This window comes from Melanerpes formicivorus, unplaced genomic scaffold (assembly GCF_026170545.1).
Source record: "Melanerpes formicivorus ecotype bairdi unplaced genomic scaffold, bMelFor1.0.p_v2 SCAF_22, whole genome shotgun sequence".
Classification (NCBI taxonomy): domain Eukaryota; kingdom Metazoa; phylum Chordata; class Aves; order Piciformes; family Picidae; genus Melanerpes; species Melanerpes formicivorus.
Window position 1 is genome coordinate 11,989,790 of NW_027142374.1, and position 21,459 is coordinate 12,011,248.

Here is a 21,459-nt window from a genome sequence, read left to right on the forward strand (position 1 = left end):
TTTTTCATATAGCATAAATCACTAAGCTTTTACTCAGTGAAAAGACTCTCCGTTTCTCAGTGTGTATAAGAGTAAAGGTACCATCTTTAATATGTCATTACCTTGAAGGTCTCTTCCAACCTGGTTTATTCTATTCTATTACACAGCTCTGCCAGTTGCATCTTACCTGTTCATCTTAAAATTAAGATCAGATGGTGTAGTATTTACATAATTAACTTCTGATCATTTGCAAATATGTAGAGACTGATGTAAGTATTTTAGAATGAAACCTCAATGATAGGTTTTTGTGCAAAATCAGACAGGCACCTACATCAGGCCTCACTGCCATCTAAAAATCATCATCCAACAGCAGCACTGACATGAGCAGTCCCTCAGACATTTCAAATTAGCAGGGTAACTAGCTACATCAGACATGAGAGAGGCCCAGGTCAGACAGTGTGACTAGCAGTGCTTCTCACTGAAACAGAGCTATCATGGTTAGAAATAAATACATATCATGCAGGTATTATGGTGGCAAATAATCTCAGAAAAAATGATGATGTCTGTTTTGAAGAAAACATCAAGAAGTGAAGCAGCTGCTATGTAGAAACTAAACTACAGAGACTAAACATATCTTTTGTGAAGTACTACAAACATTTGATTTAGGGGCATGGAGGCTTTTTGTTTCATTGCTTGTTGTGTTTGATTGGTTGGTTGGTTTTGGGGTTTTCTTTAGCTTCTAAAAAAAAAAAACTTTCAGCAATGATTTTCTTTCAATTAGCAAAAGCTTAAAAACACAACAGAGGATTACAGATAGCAGCTGCTTGTTCCATATCAGCTAAGCTGTCAATCAGAAGAGCTATCAGATTTTACATTATGTTATTGATTTAAGGTGATCTGAATCCAACTCATGCCCAAACTGGAGAGCCACAAGAACTAGTTTCTGGAAGTAAGCACATATGTATGACAATGTTGAGAGACTCATGAATAGCTGCAAACAGATCTGTGATTACAGGCTCTCAAATGCTGCTTTTGGGATGGTAGACAAAAACCTTCAAAATAATGAGTGCACTACACAGAAATAATTTTTTGTCCAAGAATGCTATACCATAAAGAAAATGGAAGCAAAGCATCTATAAAAGTTCTTGTTTAGGATCAGCTCTAAGGGTATGGGTCCAATATAGACAAAAATCAGGCAGATAAAAATATGATATACTATTAAAAGAGAACACAATAGAAGTTTAGGCCTTTTCTGTCCTGATGATTCCTTCTTTCCACTCCAGCTGCACCAGCATCAGTATTGCTGAACCAGATGGGAGATTGAGAATGCTGTTCCACAAGGTAACCTGAGCAAAATTATCAGTTTAACACTGCTAAAAATGGGACATGCCTCTCTTTTCTCCTTCCAGCTCCTTGTTCCACTCACACACCCTCACCTGCACTCGTTCTGGTGCATACCAATTTCAAACCAGACCTCCTCAAACTACCCCAAGTGGCACAAGACTCATAAGACAGAATATGTTGTGCTGCATGAGTGAACTACATTGGCTTACCAGGGATTATAAAACTGTCATTTTGGTATGAGTGGAATCATAAACCACATGGCTGGAAGGTAGAGGGAAAGAGGCCAGAGAAAAGCAAGAACTCAGCATTTGAGTAGCAGAGGTTGCCATCCTCACTCAGCTGTCATGTGAAGCCACAGCACATTCTTCATAAAAGATCTGCACGGTCAGAGTGTGAGCATATGTTCAAAGGAGAAGGCAGGCATCCCAGACATGCTGACATATTCAGACAGTGAAACCATTTTCTAAACTAACCACTGGAAGAGGCAGTCCTGTCATTCCCCTTCATTCATATCCACCCCTAGATGTCAATGATACCATGCCATAAGGTATGGTTGGTAAGTTCCTAGTCTCCTTGGTTTAGCCTCTTTCAGTTCCCTGTCTGGTTCATCACACAGCCTCAAACTCATGCAGGGGAACTCAAAGCAGGGATGAACAACCAGGCAGAAATACCCACCTGTGGCAGCATCAGTTTAAATCGCTTGCTGGGGTACAGTGAAAACACCCCAAAAATATCACATACTTGCTTAGCTCATTTTAAAGTTAAGAGCTTATTCACATTGTAACTAAGGACAGGTGTAAATTCATGATATATCACAGGCTATAGAATTACTAATGGTTATATTCTGCTCTAGAGATGCCCAAGAGATACAGCCAAGAGGTACAGCCATTCTCCATAGCGGCACTACTCCCAAGATTTGTGCTTCACTGAAGCTGAAAGCAAAATTGCTTCTGCCTTGACCAAGATTTTGCTGTTGATGTTACATTTAAATGGGCCAGGCCGTGTAAGGACAGGCTTTACTAGGTTCAACAGGATTAACCACCAAAGCAGGAATTGTAGTACTCCACACAGTACTTACTACCAATACTACAGATGAACATTAGGTCATTTTGGATGACAAAACCTAATACAAGTCCACATCTCACCACCATGTTATTCAAGCCCTGTAGCTGGGTAGGACACCACTAAACCATCATCAAGTACCACAACCATCAGTGCAATGATACAACTTTAGAAATTCTTTACCAATTAAGTATCTGATGAGATCACTCAAACATGATGGAATCTGCCTGGCAGGAAATATTCAAGACTACACTTGACTGTGCACTGGGTAACCTAATCTAAGACCCTACTTGCAAGAGAAGCCTGGTCCAGATGATCTGTAGCAGCTCTTTCTAACCTAAACTTCTCTGATTTGCTATTTCTTCTTGCTGTCATTTTTCCATCACCCTTTCAAAGTCCATGTATCCTGTTATGCTTTAAACTCATTCTCTATGGTAAGATGCATAAAATGCCAGCAGTGGAGTTAAATTAACTTATTCTACAACAGTCTTCTGTGAGTATTTCCCACACCTACCCAAACACAGAAAATTCATTTCTTAAGACTATGCACTACAGCACTACAAAATATTCTAAGCAAAAGCATTTATCTTGCCTTATGTTCTCATTCCACAGACTACATGCATACAGGATGCAAAATTTGAGGAAAAAAAGCTTTGAAGAATTACATGTTGGGCATAGCCCATTGATTGACATGTATCTTTAGAGAAGGAAGTAAGGTCCTTCCTGTAGCCTCATAGACTCAACAATTCTCTGAACAGAGTTCTTAACAATTCCTAGCAAAACCCTCCACCGTTTTGCACAGAGAGCTCTTCAGAGTTATCCTAAAGGAAAGCACTGCACTGAAATGTAAACTGAGTTTAACAAAAGACCAAAAAAGGCATTTACTGAAGAGGTATCAAAATTATTCACCAAGCACATTGCACAGATTTTGGCAAAGAAGCAGAAGGTAATGGCTAGCTAACATCACTGCCACTCAATTCCTTCCTTAAGCTGTATGTTTCACCTGAAATAAATGTGTGTGAATTAATTACTGCATTAGCCCCCTGTTCTATTTTTCTTCAGTTTCATCAGTAAAACAATTGCTGTCTTACCATGTCTTTTCCTGAAGTAAAACCCTTGGTGACTGATACTTATTATTGCCTTGAAGGCTGCCCACCAGTTCAACATTTTGAAGAAATTAAGACAGACATGTACTGCTATACTCCCCAGTGAGGGTGGATAACTTGCACTCTCTAAGCAGTGAGATCTGCATGGATCAGATCTGTATGGATCAGTGTTCCACATAAAAACAGTAATTCTCTTTATGCTGACACCAGATTGTGGTTATTCTCTTTAAGCAGCTCCAATGTACATGAGTGGCTCAAAAAGTTAAAATTAATTGGCAAGAACACTGCATCAAAACAACTCAATAGTATAAATAATGTAACTTACCAAGTTATGTGACTGAGGAAAAGCATATTTTGTGAGGACTTCAAATATATCTCTTCTACTGTGCCCTTCTTGTTTTAATGCAAACCGTAAATTTCTCATATCCTGAAACAAAGGCATTATCTTCTAAGTGAACCAAAGTAGTAAGATACTTTTATCTGATGTAGAAATGCTATATTATACACTAAACAGGATTCAGAATCTGCTTGCAAACCATTGTGACTGTTCAGGTTTATTTCTTATCCTATAAAATAAAACAGAGCATGAGAATCCTACAAATAAAGCAGTTCCACACTGCGTGATGCAAACACTGCTTTGGCATAAAGCCATTAGAAATGACTGGATCTGATCCACTCAAAAGTCTCATGGGCTACTGAATGTTTGCAGGATGGGAGTTATTCTATGTTTTCAAAATGTCTAGACTACACTGACCCTCGCTATTTTCTCATCACTAATGTCAAAAACAAGCAATCTGCACATTAACTGCTAAAAATCAAATGTGTATACACACTCCATTAATGAGTCAAATGATCCTAAATTATCCACAGGGAACCCCCCTATGACTGTATTTTTTTTCACAGCAACAACTTCTGGTGAGACTAAGGAGAGCAAACTAGTAAGCTTTTCAATGCCTTCACATCTTATACCCCCACCCCCCCCCTTCAAGATATTCTTCAAAGATTTTAGGATTAGAAAAAACAAAAAATGAAACACTTTTATAACAAATGAAATCATGAAACAGTGCAGGAATAATGCCCCAAAACAAGTCTCCTGTGCAAAGCTTGTGCATTAGTGATTCTGAAAGGAAGATCAATCCCTCCCCTTGCATGCAGAGACGACAGTTAAATAATCTTTATACAAAAGGTATTCCCTGTCCAGTTCCAAAAAGCCCTTTTTAAACTCAGCTGTGAGGAACATGAGGTTTTTTCATTCCCATAAATAGGCAAGCAGAAAGAAAAGTAACCTCAATTTCATTTTCTATTGAACTACTGGATAGCCTTACTTTACAGGTGATATCTAATCCGTATGAGTTCTCCCCTCTGCTTGAAGCTCCTCCCATTTTTTCAATCCTTGATATCACCCCTAATGGAACATTCAATACCACAACTGGATCCTGCAAGGGAAGTTTGAGTAAGGAAAGGTTAATCTGAGAAGATGACTCAAGCAAATTCTTCTTATGCATTCTAGAATAGAAAGCAGACGTGAAAGACACACAGGAAGCAAATGTTTCTGCATTTGGTTGAGTCTCCCCTCCCAGTATGTTATGAAATCAGTACAGTCACTCCACGGCCTTGAACATCATCCAATTCACATGCAACAAAAATACTTCATGCCTAATACAGCATGCAGGCATAAAGGTGGCCACACCCTAAAAGATGCCTTCTGCTACATACTTCTGATTGCCTCTGCTTGCTAAGACTGCTTTATTGATACATAAAATAGAACAAATTAAAAAGAAATTACTAGCAGAGTTAGTTACAACCAGAAAGTTCCAACTGTAATAGTTATGAAAATGTACCTAATTATGATGAGACACGTAATAAATGCATTTACTCTTTCACATTACTGCTTATCAAACACACTACTGCTCCTCCCAACCTATGGGAATTTCTACTGATCAAAGTATTCTTATTTTCCAATAGAATGGCCAATCAAAATCTTGGTTTACTGATAGCCATTTTAAGAACTATTGCACATCATCGATTGCTATCCTTGATCTGTCACAGATTAAGTGTAAAGGGAACCAAAAAGCTCCAACAAGCTCCAACAGACAAAAGATGAAGGTACCAGTTCAGCCTGATTAAACTGTAAGTTTACCAGGCAGAAATCACCCTTTTACAATACCTTTTAAAGAACTTCCTTTTTTAGACAGATTTCTCAGTGGCACAAAGGCAATTACTATTTAGCCATTACACAATTAAGATAAGGTTGTTAAATACATTACAGACCATTTCAAGGAAAAAGCCTCCCATGCAATTCCACAAAGAGATGGATGCAAAAACTAAACCAAAATGTACTCAACACACACACAAAAAAAAGCAGTTTGGGTGAAGGGAAGGGGTTTTAAGACTGACTTATCCCACAGAAGTAACTGTGGCACATTACTCACATTTTCCACACTTCTTAGGTACAGCCTGTAGTTTGTGATGTACACTCTTCCTTTAACAGGGCCATTAAATGGACACATATATATAACATCTTTGTCTGTAAGAAACACAGCATTTCTTAAAGATTGCCAAACAAAAAAAAAAAAGCATCAGTGAAGTAGCAGTAAAATAAAGAGTTTTACACACAGGAGCCACTCCAAGAGATCAAAGAATTTAGGAAGTAGTAAATCTGAATGTTCTACACTTGGATTAAGAAAATGTGAGAGCTTCACATACTAACATCGCCAAAGTTACATCCACAGATTTCAGCAGCCTTCCCTAATTACAGGGGTATGCTTCTCATTCTGAGCACTATGTAAGAGAGGGGACACAGAACAGCATGTAGATTTAACTCTGCCCCATGATTACTGAACCAAACCATTCGCTATCCCAGAACACACACATTCTCCTGTTGATACTGTTACATCTTTCGGTTCTCTGCACTGAAGTACCCTGTTCAAGTGATAAAGTGTTTAGGGAATTCACCATCTGAAGACAAACATTACTTTCAATTTAAGGCAATCAAACACAGCACAGCCATAAGCAGTTTCAGCAAGGACAGTAACTAAGTGCTAACACATACTACTCAAAAATAAAGATTTTACTGAAGCAGTGCTATTAAAGACTTAAGTGAAGCACTACAAGCCACCTATTTCTCCCTGTCCACTCATTTCATTAGCCCAACCTATTTATCTGCTGTCCACAACAAGCAACCTCCTTCCAGTACACTGCCCCAAAGCACAAACAATTTTTGTATGGATCACATCAAATACTCATCCTAGTCCCACAGCCTCTCCCTCATGCCTTCCCCACAGCTTCCCTCATTAAAAACAACTACTTCCTCTTAATCACCACTTTGGTTTCACCTCAATGTTGTTTACAAACCCACCCAAGAAATCTTTCTGTAGGGGGAAATTAGAAGCTTCACAAACAGAAGACAGACCACTTTCAGTTGCATTCTGATACCTCAGTGCCAGTTTCCAGGAGTGAAAAGCTCTGCCCGAGAAAGAGCCTCCATCAAGTAAGAAATGAGTGTACACAATACTATAATCTTCCTTATGCTACAGCACTGCTGTATGTAAAGGCTAACAAGTGCATAGTAGCTACGTGCATGTCGTGCCAAGGGAACATAAGACTGTCCTTAGGGCAGTCACACTCTGAGCTAAGGGTCCACACTACTGTACAACACAGCAATAAGAACTGGGTGGCAATGGAGTATTCTTTTGAATTCAAAAAGCTTAGAGGGGCTCATCACTGAGATGTGTGCTACCTCGTCTGTAGATACAACTGCAACTCATCTTGACCTGCAATTTCTGTGTATTGGAGGATATGCTATGTAAGGAAACCACGACTATTAAGCCTTAAAGTTATTTGGGTAAGTGACAAGAAGTCCCTATCACAATTACTTAAAAAAATTCCTGACATTTTAGGATGACTTATTCCAACACCCAGACCAAACCAGTCTAAACTACGAAGCACTCCAGTAAGACACAGGTATATGTCAACTCCTAAACATATACTGCAGTAGGCAGCTATAGAGCTTCATACCTGTGACTCTAGTCTCTCCTGGCAGACGAGGTATTTCTTCATTGTGTTCCCAGTCAGTTCCATCGCTTAGAGTCTAAAGAAAGAGAAGTACAACAGCACATCAATCTTCTTTACAATTTCTTCAAATTTAAGATCTTGAAAAAACTCCTGAAATTAATTTCTGCATGGGAAAGAACAGGGTTTCCCCACAGCAGAAACTGACAGAAACAAACAAGGAATATGCACTGCTATCCTAAACATCTGAAGGTTGAATCGATCTGCAGCACAAGCGTGTTTTAGTCTTTCTCCTTCTAAAAGGCTATTTACCTACATTTGCATTAAACTGGAACCAAATTTCTATACTGTAAGTTCTCAGAAAGTTTTGTGCATTTAATTTTCCAAGTATGGGGGCTTGGAAGAACAAATTAACTCAACAATCACTATTACAAGCAAACTACTTATTTGGGACTTTCTCCCTTTCAATAGCCTTTAAGAATGATTAATAGAAAATAATCTGGTTTGGAAGAAATGTCAAAAAAGTTAAATTAAACCTTAGTTTCTATTTTCTTGCACACAGGTTACATTTTCTTCAGCCATGTAGCATCAAAAAGCAGGGGGGAATGCCATTTAGAATCACAGAATCATAGAATTGTTAGGGTTGGAAGGTCATCAGTTCCAACCCCCCAAGCCACAGGCAGGGACACCTCACACTACATCAGGTTGCTCAGAGCCACATCCAGCCTGGTCTTAAAAGCCTCCAGGGATGAGGCTTCTACCACCTCCCTGGGCAACCTGTTCCAGTGTCTCACCACCCTCCTGGTAAAGAACTTCTCAACAGCCAATCTGAATCTACCCATTTGATTTGTGTTCCATTCCCCCTAGTCTTATTATTACCTGACACCCTAAAAGTCCCTCACCAGCCTTCTTGTAGGCCCCCTTTAAGATACTGGAACGCCACAATAATATCTCCTCAGAACCTTCTCTTCTCCAGACTGAATAGCTCCAGCTCTTTCTGTCTCTATAGAAGAGGTGCTCCAGCCCTCTAATCATCCTTGTGGACCTTCTCTGGACACATTCCAGCCTGTCCAGATCCTTCCTGTAATAGGGGACTCCAGAACTGGACGACTGCGTGGGGTCTCCAGGTGAGGTCTCACCAGAGAGAGTTGAGAGGGAGAATCACCTCCCTCGACCTGCTGGCTACGCATGGAAGGCCACCAGGTTTGTCACGCAGGATTTACCCTTGGTGAAGCTGGGCTGACTGTACACAATCACCTCTTCATTATTCTTCTGTCTCAGCAGTGCCTCCAGGAGGATCTGCTCCATGATCTTACCAGTCACAGAGGTGAGACTGACTGGCCTATAGTTCCCTGGGTCACCCTTCTTTCCCTTGTTGAAAATGGGGGTTATCTACATTGCTTTAATGTATTTCCCACTACAAATGAACACTGTAAAACTGAGCCACCCACAGATAATACGTTACCACTTATCAATTGCAGCACAGAATCTTTCCACAGCATCTAAGTGCCAACATTTTTAAGAGTGCCACAGAATAGCAAGGATAAGAGTAAGTACACTGGAACTGATACTGATTTTAAGGAGGCTCTCCTATCTTGTGATAGAGAGGATATTTTACCCATCCACTCTGAATTGTTTCAATCAACTCAGTTGAAAGCATTGGACCTTCGTCAATAAAATTAAGTATGTACATTTAAGAAAACAAGTCATTCAAATACTTATTGTTCCTACCCAAACATGGAAGATCTGTGACCTCCAAAACTAGAACAAAAAAAGGAAAGGGGAAAAAAAAAAAAGCTGCACTCACCCTTTTACTTGAGGAACTTTCCAGGGAGTTAGAATTATATTTAGGCATTGATGATGAGGCCATACCGAGTACCTGATGAGAAAACACAAATTGGGCACTTAAAACTTCCTCCTGGACTAAATACTATTTATAGGAAAGATTTGAGACTTTGGAGATCCACAGGCAGACATCCAAGAGCTTGCAAGAACGTTCTGCAAGTTTATATTAATTAAAATAATAATAATACTACTTACATAATGCCTTGTAATTGAAGGTCATTATTTAAAAGCATCCAAACCTAGCAAGAAATTCTTAACTAATTCTGGGATTGATTCTTACTTGATTCTGACTCAAGCTGAGTATTTGGGAATTCAGTTGTTTGAATGCTATTATTAGTTCAGTCAACAGACATTAGAGTGCTTGTTCTAAGTGACAGGATACACACAGTAAGAAATGCAGCCTACTTGGAGCATTTGTATAAAGACTTGTCATTTAGGAAAACAAGACCAAACTGAAATTATTGCAGAGCTCTTGAATTCACAAGTATGTCAGTACATTCAAGTGTTTCAAACTTAAGAAAAAGAGAAGGAAAAAGGAGGAGTTCAACAGTACTTCTCCATTTAAAAACAATCCCCCATTTCCTAAACTGAACCTGCAGTTAGCACACCAGAAGGGGGAGTGTCCAGCCTTCTGGTCTGAATAGCCTTGATATGCTTAAAGGGAAAGGATTTTACTTATGTTAAATGGTATTGATTAAAGACAGAATTGCATGCTACAGGATTCATCATCTTAATCACTTCCTGACATTGCACAAAGGACTTCTAGAACAAACACCGGCAAAACACTCATACTTGAAGTTACTCCAAACTGTAAATTCATACCAAATTGTAATTCCCTTTCCATTCACCAAGCCCATCCAACATCCTACAGCAATCTTGTTCAAGAGTTTTTCTTCCTTTGTTTCGGGGAGAAAGTCATTCTTTGTTTCTATTCCATAAATGAAACACTGAAGCCTTAAGTGCTTTGTCTCCCTTCCTAGTACTGGAAGAAGTTTGCACAGATCTCTGCACCACAACAAACCAGTCCATGCTCCTGCACAAAAGTGGGCTCAGTGATGCTGCAGTAGTCCTGCACAAGCAACAGTGACAGATTAAACTGCAACGTCCAATATGCTTTGAAGTTACTGTAACAATACAGGAATGTTTCTGTGCAGGAAGAAGGGATAAAACCATGCTCAAGACTTCAGTATTCCATAAGGAAAACACAAGAAACCTGACATTGTGTTTAAACCAGCAATATTCAGTGATATGACTTAGCAGTGTAAAAATCACACCCTTCCACATAACAACAAAAGAACTTAAGCTGAGAAATTAAAGAAAAATGCTTTTGAACACCACAAGGGGCTGTGTGACTGTCACAGGCAGACAGGACTTCCTTTCTGGGTCTCCATCACTCTCAGCTTTTTCCCATACAGAAACAGGATCCTGAGCTTATTCTAGTGCAAGACCAACAATCTAAAGAAAAAGCTAATAGAAAAATCAACATTATTGCTCTTTCAAACTACCCTCCCTATTACAAGAGGGATGTGGAGGTGCTGGAACGTGTCCAGAGAAGGGCCACAAGGATGATCAGAGGGCTGGAGCATCTCTCCTATGGGGACAGACTGAGGGAGTTGGGGTTGTTCAGTCTGCAGAAGAGAAGGCTCCGAGGTGACTTAATCGTGGCCTTCCAGTATCTGAAGGGGGCCTACAGGAAGCCTGGGGAAGGACTTCTCAGGATCTCAGGTAGTGATAGGACTAGGGGGAATGGAATGAAGCTGGAGGTGGGGAGATTCAGGCTAGATGTGAGGAGGAAGTTCTTCACCATGAGAGTGGTGAAACCCTGGAATGGGTTGTCCAGGGAGGTGGTCGAGGCCCCGTCCCTGGAGGTGTTTAAGACCAGGCTGGATGAGGCTCTGGCCAGCCTGATCTAGTGTGGGGTGTCCCTGCCCATGGCAGTGGGGTTGGAACTGGATGATCCTTGTGGTCCCTTCCAACCCTGAATGATACTATGAAAAACTGTTGTAACACTGGAGACTAATGTTTTGACTAGAAAATTCAGAAAATTAAGACAAGTTTGGAAAATTCAGAGAAGAAAATATCAGGTTTTCCTGCCTTGGAATATCTTTCCTACTACAAAACTTACAGTGGATTAAGTTTTTCTATATTGCTATGTTAACTTGTGAACATCTAATATTTGTTTAGATGACTTTCCTTAATTTGTAAAAGCTTATACCTTTATTTACCTTTATAAAGGTAAAAGCTATGTTTACTCAGAAGTTGGTTTAAAAACGTTTTCTGTAGAAAGGGATTTTTGTTCATATGTCAAGAAATGCCAGGTGAGACAGCAACAAAAGCACAGCAGCCCCAGTTTTCCTATGCCAGCATATAAAGTGCTTTTAACTAGAACTCACATAAATTTAAATTAAGGTTGTACCAACCATGAGAGACAAGTGAGCATAAACAAGCCCCAGAAAAAATGGTTTTTAAAGATGGGGCAACCCTGAATAGATCTGTACTGCAAAATGGAAACTTTGACTGCAGCAGGTACTGGCACACCCAAGCTAGCTGTTTGGTCTGGAAACCACAGCCACTCCACCAGAAAAACTACAGAACGCTGAGCTTCAGCAGGGGTCACACAAGCCCACCCAAGGTCCTGGACACTCACCTCAGTAACAACCCACTGCCTAAACGCATCAGAACAAAAGCTCCTTTGGACACACCTTATGCCTTTCAATACTGTCTCCAACTGTATCGTCGCTCTGCAGTACCAGTGTTTTGAAAGTTTCCTCCCTTCCTGCACATTCCCTAAGTTTTGGCTCAACTGTAGCATTACATTAGGTGAGTTACAATTCTGAAATAATCATCTGACTCCAGAACACTGACCACAGCTTTTCCAAACCACAGTGTAAATTGAAAGCAGCAAAAGAGATCCTTTCAGATTCGCAGAAAACCTTCTCTTCCTAGCACATTTGTAGCTCAGCTCCCCTCCAAGCTTGCAACAAGCAAGATGTCTGCGCAGCTCTTGCAAAACTTTGGCTGTGGAAGTTTCTGTGGTAGCTCCAGGCTATGCCTTTAAAAAATTTTCACAGATCTTGAACAGAAAGTAATAAAATGTAAATAAATCACTATTGGGCATAAAAAGGAAAATAATGACAGTTCTAAACAATCCCAATGCAAAAATAATGGACTTAAGCTAGTAACGTAAACAATTTCTCTCTCTTCTTGCTTCTTCACTCTGAGAGAGATACTAACTTGCTTCTGCTTGACCTTGGCTGCATTGTTTTGGTCACCCTTTCTCTTGTCCCTTTTATGTACAGGGGGGTAAGAAGGGGCAAGGAGGGAGAAGCTATTAGCTTCCCCTGGTCTTTGGCCAGGGGGATCCTTGTGCTGTTTAACAATTGTAAATATCTCTAAATATTGTATATTTGTACATATTTGTTGCATTGTATTGTAGATTGTAGTTTTGCTTGTAAATAGAGCTTTCACTTGCTTCCAGCTGAGCTAGTCTGACAAATTTAATGTTGGGGGGCAATTTTCAACCCACCACAGTTTACTCCATGTAAAATTCCCCCAACACCCCATGAGACTGATTTCTTTAAACATGCTTTACAGCAAGAATGATTTCACTCACTGACTTCAATTTCTATAGAATATTTCCATTTCCAACACTTCACTGATGCAAATTAGATTTATTTAGGGTTAATTAAGTTGAGTATGTACTGAAGGTAAGGTGTTACTATCTGTCAGATTATTTCTGGTTTTGAACCCATCAAACATTTTCACTAAAATTAATGCAAGTGGGTTCATCAGTGGAAGAATACTTCTAATGCTAACTAAGTTTTGATTTGAAATCAAATCACACTTAACCCAAATATTAATAAGCAGATTCATAACTACCCACATTTCCCTGATTTCTAGAAGTATGTAACAGTCAAATAATTAAACTTAAGGTTAGACCCATTAGATTGCATTTTGAACAGTACCCACGTTTGGATCTCAGAACAAGACAGGCATTGATAAACTGCAGTAAGTTCAACTGAGAATCACCAAGAGCACCAGGACCTGGAACACCTGCACTACAATGTGAGGCTGAGGGAGCTGGGAATCGCTCAGGCCGAACAGCCAGCTTTATTCAGTGGGAACACACAGCTGCCCACCAGTACCTTTGAGGTGGTTACTGAGCAGACAGCCAGGACTCTCAAGGTGGTGAGTGGTGAGACAAGACACAACAGAAATCAAACCAAACTAGATTCCAGCTTGATTTCAGGGAATAAAAAAGCATCTTTCTTTTGCACCATAAGAGCAGCTGGGCAGTGAAAATAAGGCCCAGGGAGGTTGCAACCTCCATCCTCAGAGGTTTTTAAGAGCCAGCTCAATCAAGCTTTGAGCAGATGGGTCTGATCTGGCTTTGAGCGATGTGTTAAGCTAGAGACCTTGTGAAGTCCCTTCCAACCTGAACTACTCTATGCTTCTGTCATCTTCAGGCAACAGACAAGATTAAGTTCTCATTTAAAAGTACCCATCCAAAAAGAACACACTCTTAAAGAAGTGACCTTCTCTGTATAAAAAAACAAACAAGTTTTCAAAAACATTGAAAATGAACATGAAATATTTCCTTCTATAACGTTATTTCTTTTTCTGTCAAACTGTAGAAGCAGCTTCTGGCAACCTCCCAGAGTAATACTGCCATGAACAATTCAAAAAAACATTACTCCATCACAATCTTAAAATAGCTACAAATTTCATTATCACAGAGCAGCAGTAGTCCTTCCACACTGAGAAAAATCTTGCAAGTAGTTTTCCACTGCAAACACATTTATTCCCCACTATCAACCATATGCACTTCTGTACTTGCACAAAAACTGCATACAAAGCTCCCATTTGTCAGCAGCCAAACAGAAGTACAATTACTCTGAAAATTTAAAACAAATCAGAATAGCAAAGAGACAAAGCAATTTTACTGGATTTAACTTACACTAACAAACAAAGCTTTGTTAAAGTTACCAGAACTTAATATAGTAACACTACCAAGAAATCCAGGCTCCAATGACCTTACAACAACAATTAAACTACTTGGGATCTGTATTTTCATTAAAGATGGTATTTATACTTGCACTTCCTAGGATTCAAGGCAATGGAGGCACAACAACATCTGAAAGGGTAGGCACTGAAGGCCAGATTTTAAGAAGTCAATTCAAGGATCCCATCTGCTCTTTATGAGTAAATGCTGACAGACACAAGCATATGTCCACAGAGAAAAATCTAAATTAACTTTAAAACATGTAAATAAGATTTTAAGGGTTAAGGAACCGGAAATCTAGTGTGGGGTGTCCCTGCCCATGGCAGGGGGGTTGGAACTAGATGATCCTTGTGGTCCCTTCCAACCCTGACTGATGCTATGATACTATGAAATGGCCATTTTCATTGGGGCTATTCACTGTCAACAGGTTACAAGATTGGGTGCAGGACAACCTGGAAAGACCACTGAGACTCTTACAAACTGTGTTCAGATTGACAACAGCCTAGTGAAAGTCATTTACATTGTTTATGATCCAGGAACAAACTAAAACTCGTTTGTCATTTTACTGGTCCTTTTCAGGCTACATCTTCACACCAGAATCACACCAAACACTCTGTAACTGTTGTATAACTGAGCCATGCTTGCATAAACATAAAATCTTTACATGTATAAAGAACTAGTTTGTGCCCAAACACAACATAAGCTGCATCTGCCAGGGGATTAACACCACAAACATCTGAGATCAAGTAAACTGCATTAAGTAATTGTGAGCACCACTTTCCAGACATTTAATATTTTTGATCCTCTATCACTGTATTAAAACCTGGGCGGGGAACAAACAAACAAACCCCCATCAATAAATAACAAAACAACAGAAAACACCTTCATGTTTGTATCTACCATTGGGAACAATAACCATTTTGACCACACAATGAAAAATGAAGTTTTTATGCTTTATATAGTCTATAATGTTCAATATGTTAACCTGGAGATTGAGGAAATTAAACTGCTACATTATCATGCAAGAAGAAATCTACAGAATGCAATAAGAGGTAAACATGATGAAAAGACATGAGTGACACATTATTTTGTGTGTATAGGTATAAATATATATATATATAAAATATATGGGCAATTGGATAAGAAAGTTACCAGATTTATCAATGCAGTAAAAATGAACAACAAGAAGTTGCACTGAACATTTTCTGTCACACACCAATGACACAGGACAGCATGGAAGACGACACAGGTCAGCACCAAAAAGTTATCATAATCCTGCTCCAGATTATGACTTGTGCAAGAATGGAAAGTTTGTGCATCCTCAAGGTCTCTCCTAAAAACACAGTTACAGAATTTACTAAGCCACTTCAGTTGCTGTCATAGTGATTCAGAAAACAACTAGAGCACTTGTAAAAAAGAGTTACAGTTACAACTGGACAATTATATGACACTTGATGCAAGAAAAAAAAATGTAAAAAGCAGTCTTATAATAAGGAGGTATGCTGGTGTTACTCAAAGATTGCAGTGTCTCATTTGGTACAGGAACAGCTTACAGAGTCAGTATGAATACACTGCCTTGGGTTTCCCATAATACAATTAAAAGCATAAAATACTAAGTCCTAACACCAAAACCACATCTGTGAGCACCACAACTGCACAGAAGAGATAATACATAATACAGAGGTTTTCAGAAATATCATACCAAGTAGAGCAGAACTCTAGGAATTTCTGAAAGAGCAGCAAAGTTAAGCTTAAGACAACAATGAAGGGAGAAGGAAAAGAAAATAATTCTATGCATTAAACAGAAAGGAATATAAAATCCCTTAAATAAATACTTTTATATAGTTCTGAAGGCTCTAGCCAAGAACAGCATCCGAGTTATATCAGTCACCAAAACAAGCATCATCTTTAACCGTAATAAGTGAGAACTCAATCTAGTGAAGTCAAGAGTAATCATTCATCTCATTAAAGGTTAACAAATTTTAGAATTACCTATAAAGACACAAAACAAGTCACAAGAAATACGTACAGCAATAAGGGCCGTTTTCCAGACAGCAGCTGTCTCTAACCAAACAGCACCAATCAACCAAAAAGAAACAGTGAGAGCCAAGTGCCACAAGCAACTAATCAAGTCCATTGAAATAAATACATCTCTTTGGCACTCATTTAACCAGTTATATTTTAACACAAAGGGACTCTATTCAATAAACTAAAATAACATAAGAGAAGTCTCCAAAGGTTAAAAAAGCTACCAAAAGTGGCATAAGGCAGAGCATACGTTTCAAACAGGTAAGTTTAAATAGAAAACCAACACACCATGCCCCCCCCAAACCCACAGCACAGAAATATTTGCTCATATTTATTTCCAAATGAAATTTTTAAAAACCCCCACAAAAGCTTCCTGCAACAGTGAAAGACACCAACATAGGGGGGTTTGAAGACAAACCTTTATTTTCTTTAAATAATCATAGACTGCTTCATCGGAAGGGACCTTCAAAAGTTGTCTAGACCAACACCTCTGTAGTGCGCAGGGACATCTTTAACTAGATCAGGTTGCTCAGAGTCTCATCCGGCTTGACCCTGAATGCTGGAGCTACCTGTTTGCTAAATGCTAATTCTCCACAAGGTTTCCCCTCTCTTTAAGAAAAATGCACTCCAGAATCTCTCATTTTGCCAATTCTCTGTTCGACAGTAAACAGCAAACTGTAAAACTTGGTGTAGACTGCTGAATTTGTTTGTGAAGGATCAGAAATGTTCCCTCTCCCAGAAAAAGCGTTTTGTTTTCCCTAATTTGCCCTGTATTGGAAAGCGTAAAACACTGTCCCTAAATGACTCAGTATGAACAAGTGCAAAGCAACAAAATTTCACAACACTCAAGTGACTGCTAACTCAGCAAACAAATTAAGATGTGTGTCAGTTGTTTGCCCACGCCTATTTTACACGCTCACTATACCAAGTAATTTTGAAGACACTAGAAGGAAGACCTTGCACAAACAAAAAATAATAGCCTGACAATAAAGCTCTACAAATGGCAGTAAGTTGTCCTTGGCAGAAAGTTAGGCAAGTATTTTGTCAGTGCCACCACATCCTCTACGCTTCTGTGTATATGTTTCCTTAACAACATAAAATAAACTCTTGTAGCTTGTAGACAGAAGCCAGGTATTGAATAAATAATAGGTGTGGGGAGTGAAAGAATCTTCAATTCTGTCTCAACTGGTATTTCTCCTGTCTCAGTTTGAAGCTTTTATTTTACAGTCTTAGTTCTTATGGAATTTGACTCCCACTGTTATTTTCAAAGTAAACCAAAACTTTCAACAAGACCTAACATAAAAGTTTCTAACATTACTTTTTCTAATTATCACCTCAACCGCTTCCTCCTTTCAATTTATATTGAAAATGTAGCTTAGGGTGATATCCCTGGCTTTTATCTTTCCAAGCTTTCTTGGAAGAGAATTACAAGCTCTCTCACAAAGAAGAGATGATGCAGGACGCATGCCATCGTGGATACCAAGTAACTTATCTGCTGATGGACTTTGATCTGTTAGTTAAGTATTTGTCATGCTTTGTATCACATCAAGGAAAAGCAGCACCTGCTTCAGTGGTAATAAACATAATTATTGCTAAGGCCTATTTTCTACCAATTGTCAGAGGTCTATTCCCTATAATGCTAACTCACTTATTGCTTCTCCTGTATTTGTTCTATCTGTAGTATCTTTCTCTTGCCATGTTGATCTCTTTTCCTGACTCTTTCTTAGTATTTACACTGGTAACTGAGTTCTGAAGTTGCAGTTCACTCATGTGAGTAGATCAAAGAACAGAGTAGTTTCCCCTCTATGCACGAAGCACTGTACAACAAGCAGATGTTAAATTCAGCCAGATTAGATCGCATGACAGAAGCAAGTGGGGCTTTTTTAGGAACCATTTGTCACATTACCTCTAGAATCAGCAGTACATCTGTAGGAAACCTATGCCTGAAGGCTGATCTGTGGCTTTCTAAACCCACCCTATTTTCTCTACTCTGCATCCCCTGCAAGGAATGTATACCTCCCATATTGTCAAAAGCTGATGCAGTTGACAGGAAAGCCTATGGGACAGCAAACACAGCTTCAAAGTTTTCTATTAAGAAAGCCTTCAGTTGCTCTCTGCTCATTCTTCTTGAAAGATATCCCCTTAGGCCACTGTAGTTCTATTGCTAAAGATTTAACTGATGATTCCACAAGAGAAATGGAAATTGTATCTGTTATATAATGATATACTGTACTAAAAAATGGCACTGTAACTGTTAAAATGACAACCCCTACTCAGGCTTTCCTCTGACTTTCTTTTGAGAACATGTACAACCCATGCATCAGACTGACTCTCTTTCATCTGCCCTGTTTAGTTCCTTCTTCTACTACAAGAATTGCTTCTCTGAATACACATAATAGCACAGAGAAAGTACCCTTCTGACTTTGTCTGTTTAAAAAGTAGACTAATAATTAGCATGAAGTCATCTACAAATGATTCTTTCTTTCAATCCCTCAGAACACAGAAATGCCCAAGCCATCACTGAGGCAGCACCAGACTTTTGGGTGTGCCCCCTTTCAAGTAGCAGGAAGGTACTTCACCAAAGTTTGACACTTCTGTACTCCACATCTGCCTATGTATGTTATGCATTGATGGATCCAGTCACATCACACTGAGTCTCTAGCATGCAGCCTTTCCACTCATTACCTGCAACAGCCCAGCAAAGAGGTTACACACCAACTACTCAGAATTTGTTGAAAAAACACAATCTTACGCAACGGCATAAACCAATCTACTTGAAAACACTTACTTTTGTTTTCCTCTTGCTCAGAAGCCCCTGGGTTTAATAAGTCATTTCAGCTGTAGAAAATACAGAGACATCCACTTCGGTATGAGATGAGAGGACAACAGTGTGCACATTCCTTTGACTTTGGAACAGCCTCTGACTTTCGTGCTGTAGATGACCCCTGACGGAAATGGAACAGGTAGGAAGACATTGTTAGCACTGTCAAAATATTTCAACAAACAGTACTAGTTCTTTTCATGCTTTATTTTGTGTCAGGAGGTTTGGCATTAAGTAAGTAGAATTTAGAAGAACTTTCTCTTCTGGAAGTTTTAAGATAGAGGTTTGAAATATTTCTGGCATGCAAGTCTTACACAGGTGTTTAACTACGCTTATGCTCCCCATGCATCTGCATCTTTCTGCAGCTTCTTCTCTCATCCATTCCCAAAGAATATTGCCACTTGTTTATTTTCCAAAACACATTCAGGAATGACTTTCCTATGAAATCTGCTATGAGACTTGACAAAGTCAGAAAGGAATGATCATGAAACAAACCTTGGGTTTACTCAATTCAACTTATTAGAAAAATCAGTGTGTTGTCTCCTTTAAGAGAACACACACAATATTAAAGATTTACAGTACTTCCCATTAAATTAGTTTTGCAATCTACACTACTTTTAGTTAATATTGTAACTCTAAGTTATCACAAATACATTAACCCCGAAGTTTGCTCAACCTCGATGCTACAAGCCTGTCTCTTTGTCAAAGTGGTCTTTTGGAAGTCTCCTTCTAACCAAGGGTGAGGGGGGCAACCAGTCCAAAACAAAACCACCTTTATTGAAAACACTTCTATATCTCCTATGTTGTGACATGAGCAATTGTGCTTTTTAATGCTCACAGCACAAAAACCAGCAACTAGAATCAGTCTATTATCTTCAAGAGTGACTTCTCGGTTTAAATCAATTACAAAGGTTTGTTCTGAAATGGAAGGTTTCAGCTTTTCAGCCGTGAACACTGAAGTCACATGCTTCTAGACAAAATCTAAGCCAATCACAAATTAACATTACCGCGGCTGAAAAGTCTGAAAGCAAGTCAAGAGCACTCGGAATATTTTCGTATCACAGGACATCACTTGTTTTTACGGGAAAAGTAAAGACTACAGTTCCAAGGTATCTCTGCTAAGCTATGACAATGGGCTACGCGCTTCAGCAACGTCTCGCTTCCAGACTTATTGAGCACATCAGGGCGTGAGTCAGGAGCAGCCGGAGCCGGCAGCACGAACAGCCCCAGGCGCCGCGTCCCACCGGCCGCAGGGCCCCGCCAGCCACTCGGTGTCCACAGGTGACTCCCGGCAGGCGGGCAGGGACCGCGGCCCGCCGGGATGCGGGGCGCCCACAGCGCTCGGGGAAGTAGAGGGCGGCCCTCACAGAAATTTCCAGCAACCCTCAGATCACCCCGGGAAGCCGAGGCAGGCGAAAGGGCACGCGAGGGGTGTCGTGCCCTGAGGCAGAGAGACTGGGTGGGAGACAAGGCCCGCTCCAGCAACAGCCCCTGCTGGGGCATATTGCCGGGACACGGGAGGAAAGGCTACCAGGCGCGGGGAGGGGCTGGGGGTGCGGGGACAGAGGCGGGGCCCGCCGAGGTAACCCTGCTGCCCAGCCCGGGCCCCACCGAGACTCACCGCGGCGCTGCCGCCGACGCCTTCGCGGGCCCGAGTGCGGCGCCGAGCGCTCCCCGCCCCGCGCGGGCCCACCTCGGCCGCTCACGTGACAGGCCCACGCCCGCTCCGCCCCGCCGGGCGGCTCCCCGGGGGCTGCCGGGAGCCGCGGGCCGTGGGTGCTGCCGGGAGGTGTAGGCCTGGGGCAGGCCTGGGGCGAGCCTAGGGGCGAGGGCTCAATTCTGATTCTGTGATTCTGTTTACGTCAGATTTTTATTTTTTTTTTAAATCCATTATAAAATGGCTCCTTGCCACCGCACAAAGAGCAGCTGCGTACATCTCGAGGGCAAGGTGGTGATTCAGGCACCCTTTGCTATCTCATGCTTTGTGCTCTCAGGGAAAGGGGATTGTGGCATTATAAAATGTTTTCAGTATTATAAAATGAATTTTTTGAGTTAAGAAAGAAGTGTGTCCAGCCTTGACTTGTTCTCCTGACAGTGGAGAGACAATGCCTCTCCCTGCTTTCAGGACTGGATATTACAGAAAAGCTGATCAAAGGAAAAAAAAAAAAAGAGGGGGGGAGGGGGGGGGGGGGACCCAAACCCACCCAGAACATTTTAAAATAATATGAGCCAAGAGTACCTTGGAGCTTCTTCATGATTCC

General features: G+C 40.4%; 1 protein-coding gene across 2 annotated transcripts in view; it reads right to left on the bottom strand.

Moving 5' to 3' along the window:
• Nucleotides 1–20,897, bottom strand: part of MTM1 (myotubularin 1) — a 39,064-nt gene extending 18,167 nt beyond the window's left edge. For both annotated transcript variants that reach the window (XM_068152189.1, XM_068152188.1), the window contains exons 1-7: nt 20,820–20,897; nt 19,166–19,322; nt 9,310–9,381; nt 7,509–7,581; nt 5,924–6,018; nt 4,817–4,927; nt 3,817–3,918 (exon numbers count right to left, since the gene is read on the bottom strand). In XM_068152189.1, coding sequence (XP_068008290.1) covers nt 3,817–3,918; nt 4,817–4,927; nt 5,924–6,018; nt 7,509–7,581; nt 9,310–9,372 — 444 coding nt within the window. In that variant the 5' untranslated portion in view covers nt 9,373–9,381; nt 19,166–19,322; nt 20,820–20,897. The remainder of the gene's footprint in view (nt 1–3,816; nt 3,919–4,816; nt 4,928–5,923; nt 6,019–7,508; nt 7,582–9,309; nt 9,382–19,165; nt 19,323–20,819) is intronic.
• Between the last annotated feature and the right edge of the window lie 562 nt (nt 20,898–21,459).